The sequence below is a fragment of the Trichoderma aggressivum genome (assembly GCF_033847375.1).
Source record: "Trichoderma aggressivum f. europaeum strain CBS 100526 chromosome Unknown scaffold_055, whole genome shotgun sequence".
Classification (NCBI taxonomy): Eukaryota; Fungi; Ascomycota; class Sordariomycetes; order Hypocreales; family Hypocreaceae; genus Trichoderma; species Trichoderma aggressivum.
The window spans coordinates 207352-212640 of NW_026946421.1; the positions used below are offsets into that span (position 1 = coordinate 207352).

General features: G+C 35.0%; 1 protein-coding gene across 1 annotated transcript; it reads right to left on the reverse strand.

Moving 5' to 3' along the window:
- Positions 1 to 3170: 3170 nt before the first annotated feature.
- On the reverse strand, positions 3171 to 4664 carry Triagg1_9581 (uncharacterized protein; the record flags this gene model as incomplete). The annotated part of the gene is made up of 4 exons (XM_062904554.1): positions 3171 to 3346; positions 3413 to 4001; positions 4070 to 4279; positions 4356 to 4664. 4 exons carry the CDS (start codon positions 4662 to 4664, stop codon positions 3171 to 3173), a joined length of 1284 nt encoding a protein of 427 aa, XP_062751511.1.
- Between the last annotated feature and the right edge of the window lie 625 nt (positions 4665 to 5289).

Genomic DNA, 5289 nt, shown 5'->3' on the forward strand with positions numbered 1-5289 from the left:
ATAATTTATACTTATTTAAACTTTTTAGCTTAGTTTATTATAAAAATATAATTATTATTTATTTTAGCCTTATTTATTTTAAAAATATATTTACTAATTATTTAAACTTTTATTATATATTTAATTATTTTACTTTATATAAAAGTTTTATAAATAATTATTACTATAATAACTTTTTATTTTTTAGTTTTTTATTATAAAAAATATTATTAAAAAAACTAAAAATTTATTTTATTTAAGTATTTATATATTTTATAATACTTAAATAAATATTATTTTTATTATATTAGCTTAATATATTTATTACTTCTCCCTTAAGTATTTTAAATATTTATTTTTTATTATAAATAAATAAAGCTTAAATAATAATTCCCTTAAAGCTAAATTAATATATAAATATAATTAAGTAAATTATTAAAAATTAATTATAAAATCTATTACCTCTCCTAAATATAAAGAATAAATTACTTAAAAAAAACTAATTATAAAAAAGCCTTTATATATAACTACTTTATTAGCTTTTTTAATAATTTTCTTAATCCCTTTGCCTAGCTTAAGGTTCTTAATACCTTTTAGCTAGTTTAATTTATATTTTACTTTACTTAGCTTTAGTTTTTTTTTTTTTAAAGTTTTTAATTATAAGTTTATAATTTTATTAATTATAAATTTAGCTATTTACTTAGCTATTTTACTATATATTCTAAGTTAAAGTTAGGTTATAATTATTACTTAGGAGCTTTTATAATAATTATCTTTTTTAATAAGTAAGTATATAGTTTTATTAAGTAGTTTTTTATATTATATATATAATTTATTTTTAAGGATTATTACTACCTTTTATAACCTAATAAAATAAGCTTATTTAGTTTAATTAAGTTATTAAACTATAAGTTATAAGCTTAAAGCTAGTTATATTATACTTAAACCTTATTATTTAGGCCTTTATATATATATATATATATTTAAGTTTAATTTTAAACCTTAATTAATTATACTTTATAGCCTAAATTTTTCAAGTTTAACTTAGTTAATTATAATTAATTAAGTTAAATTATAAATTAATTTTAAATTTTAAACTAAAGGCTAAGGCATAGCTTTTCTTTAACTTAGTTATTATAGCTTTATTAAACCTCTTAATAATAAATATAACCTTTATAGTTATTTATAATAAACTTTAATTAATTATTAACTTATTTTATAATTATTATAAAAGTTTATTACTTTTATATAAAGTATATTATTTTATTAAGTAGTTTTTTAATTTTAAAAGTATTATATATATAATTTATTTTTAAGTAAAATTATTACTACTTTTTATAATTTAATAAAATAATTAACTTATTTAATTTAATTAAGTTATTAAATTATAAATTATAAACTTAAAGCTTATATTATACTTAAATTTTATTATTTAAGCTTTTTTATATATTTTAAATTTAGTTTTAAACTTTAATTAATTATACTTTATAGCCTAAATTTTTAAAATTTAACTTAATTAATTATAATTAATTAAGTTAAGTTATATATTAATTCTAGATTTTAAACTAAAGGCTAAAATATAACTTTCCTTTAATTTAATTATTATAGCTTTACTAAACTTTTTAATAATAAATATAACTTTTACACTATTATTAATTATTTAGGCAGTTACTTAGAAAAGTAATAATTAATAATAATAATTATAATATACTTAATATTTATAATATTATTACTTTTTATTTTTTTAATAAAAGTTAAATTTAATAATTAATTTATTATTTATAATAAAAAATAATAATTATAATAAACTAGCCTTATAATAACTATAAATAAGTATTTAAATAAATAAAATTATTATTCTTAAGAAAAAAAAAATATATTAAGTATATATAAGTTATACTTTAATAAATACTTAATTAATTATTCTTTAAGATTATTTTAGGTTTAAGTTAAACCCTTATTAAAAGCCTTAGGAATTAAGGTTATTATTAATTTAAGTTTAGTTTAAATTTAACCTAAAATTAAGTAAATATTAATTTAAGTATAGCTTAAATTTATAATACTAAGTTATAGTTTTACTTATAATATATTTAAATAATATTATAATATAACAATCTATAGATTAAATAAAAGTAGTAAAATATAGCTATTTATATATACTCAATAGTAATATATCTAGTGCTACTATAGGCATAGCGCCGTAGGTAAAGTAGCGCCGTAGGCAAAGCCCGCGGCAGGCGCCCCCGGAGGGTACGTATAAAATTCCCCTTCTATTAAGATAGGTAGTAGCGATAGCCTTGATTAATCCGGAAGGCCTTGATTGATCCGGAAGGCCTTGATTGATCCGGAAGGCCTTGATTAAACGGGATGACCGCGATCTACCTACTAGGTATCTAGGTGCCCTTGATCTAGCTGGATGACCCTGATCAAACGCGATAACCTTGATCGAACGGATCGAACAGGATGACCTTGATCTAGCTGGATGACCCCGATCAAACGCAGCAGCTTTGCTCACCCCTATGGACGCCTTAGCGGGCATCCCACTTGTAACAAGGTGAGTGGATATGAAGGGCTACGAGAGTGCAATTAGGAGACGTGAGAGTTAAGGGTGATGTGACTGGGAAGTAGGAAGATAGGTAGTCAATTATGCCACATCGATCTATAGTGAATCATAGTGATCTGAGCAATGTTGCTAACTCAAGCTTCTTGAAAGACAACAAGGGGCATGGCACCTGTCATTCATATTCTCGATTTTACAGGCCTCCCTCGTCCCCCTTCTGTAAAAATGCGCAAACCGACACCATGTAAAAACATCTATCCAGGTCAGCCCGTGTCTACAAGACGGCATGTGGCCGAGTTCATTATATTCCCGTGTCGGCATTCTCAATACTATTAACGTGCCTTGCTTGAGCCTTACAGTTACAAGGGTATTACATAATTTGCCCAAAGAAATCACAAAGAACCACCAAATTCGCTCGCTCTCCCCCCGGTGTAACATTTGTCCTCTCATTCAACTCCAAGGTTTCTCCCCTTTACAACTTTTTGGTGTTCCAAAACCGTCTAGAAATAAACCAATGTCACAAAGCCCAACTCCGTATTCGCCAGAAGAAAAAACAAGCATCGCTTCGAAATGTTAGAAGAGGATGTACATAATACACTTGTCGTTGAAGAAGAACAGCGGAGATCCCAGGTCAAGGGATGTTGTGGTTATCTAAGACAGGGTCCCAGAGTAAGGGTCCCTTGCAGATGTTTTCTTCGGCGTAGACCCGGTAGCGGTCAAGAACATCGGTTTGCTCAATTCTCTCGTCGCCAGCTTGGGCACCGAAGCTGAAATGGGCCACAACGCCGCCACCATCAGCAACAGCATCTGCGGGCGGACATGTTAGCTATCGTGTCTAAAAACAGTGCTGTTTCAAGGGGAGGAGAGGCATACGTCTACCAGTCTGCTCGGGCATAGTGACGGCAAAGTGATGCTCGTCGTCGGCCGCAATGGGCTTGGCCAGATTGATGTCCTTGCCCATCATACAGGTAAACTGAATACCCATGCGCTTCAGCTGAAAGTCCCACGTTCCGAAGCGGTATTGGCGCAGATTATTGTTCTCGATGTTCTCAAACAAGCTGTAGTGCTCCTGGGCGGCGACCTGCCACTTCTTCCAACCAGGACCAAACGGGTCGTACTCTGTCTCCACAATGGGCGTGCGGTCGAGAATGTGGTCGCTGTGGCCTTTGACGGGCAGCCACCGGTGCTTCTGGTGGTCCGGGGGGTTCCACTCGCTGACTTGGAAGTCGTCGGCCCCTTGCCAGGAAGGGAGCAGCGAGGGGCGCCAATTCAGCTTGCTCCCGGGCTGGGGAGCGGGATAGGCCTTGTTCAACTCGGGTAGGTAGGCCCTGACGGCGCCGAGATTCCAGTGTATCCAGCTGATGAGAGGCTGGTTGATGACGTTGGAGGAAACGACAAAGAATTCGGGATGCTCGGCTCGGGTCGTGACGATGGAGGGAATGGCAGAATCTTCGATATAGACCTAGCAAACACATGTCAGCTCAGCAGTTCCAACACACTGTGCAAAATCTTTTGGTTTTGGGTTCATACGATATCATCGTCCATCTTGATATACATAACGTCGTCTTGTATCCGGTCGTATGACGAGGCAAAGCCGTCCTCGGTCATGTCAATGACCCATTTGATGTAGTCGGGCTCGCTTTTGAGGAGTTTGTCGAGGAACTTGAGATCGTCTTCGTCGGTTGTTCGCTGGAGGAAGATGACGCCGTCGAGGATGCCTCCATTCTTGACCAAATTGCGCTGCAGTTTCCATCGATTAGCACCGCCAGACGCACACGCAAACACACACACACACACACCCCATTGACCACCGTACCTTGAGATAGCAGTCGAGAATGGACACGGTGGACCGGCGGCCGTAGAAAATCAGGCCCATGATCTTGCTGGCGTCGGCCGGTCGCTTCCACTTGATGCCGCCAATTTCCTTGGGCACGCAGTACGTCGAGTTTCCGTGCCGCCGCGAGCCCCTGGGGCACATGTCGTCCCGGTCATGGTCTCTGTGGGAGCGCAAGGCATCGCCAGGGACCAGGTGGACGTTCCAGACGTAGATGAGCAACGAGACGAAGACGAGCGACGCGGCGAGCAGCGAGTGCACAATGTGCTTGTTGCTGAAGCTTAGCAGCATCGTTCAGTATTTGGGGGGCTTCAATCTGCCGGTCCCAGCGAGGCGAAAAGACAAGAGGCGAGAGAAAAGCCCTGGATCACCAACGATGAGGCTGCGGTGCGAGGGTTGAAGCGGTGCAAGTTGCGCGCGACTGGCGCTAGTAGGGAGGCGATTGGGATAGCGCAGCAAATTGAATTGTTCCAATGGATGTTAGCCACGGTTTTAGCGTCGAGGAAACAATTTCGACGCGACCCGCTCGGCTGGAGGGTCCGGAGAGGACAAAATATCTGGGAGAAAAAGGGCAACGATGGGCAAAGAGTGAAAAAAAAAAAAAAAAAAAAAAATAGGGGGGGTGAGTGCATGTGTACAGAGGTATGTTTAATCCAACAACTGAACTAGCCTGTAACTGTAACTGTAAGGTTAAGTAAGGTACCTGGTAGAAGAGGAAGAATAAGATGACGATGAGGTGAGTACTTGCATAATCAGCCAGCGGGGGACAAAGATGATGATGAGCTTCATCAAGGAATATAATATGCACCCTACATGTGCCTTGAATCCCTTGTATCCAGGGTTGTAAATTAGTTACTAAAATTTTAGTATTAGTAACTAATACTAAAAAACTGAAACTTTTAGTATTAGTAACTAA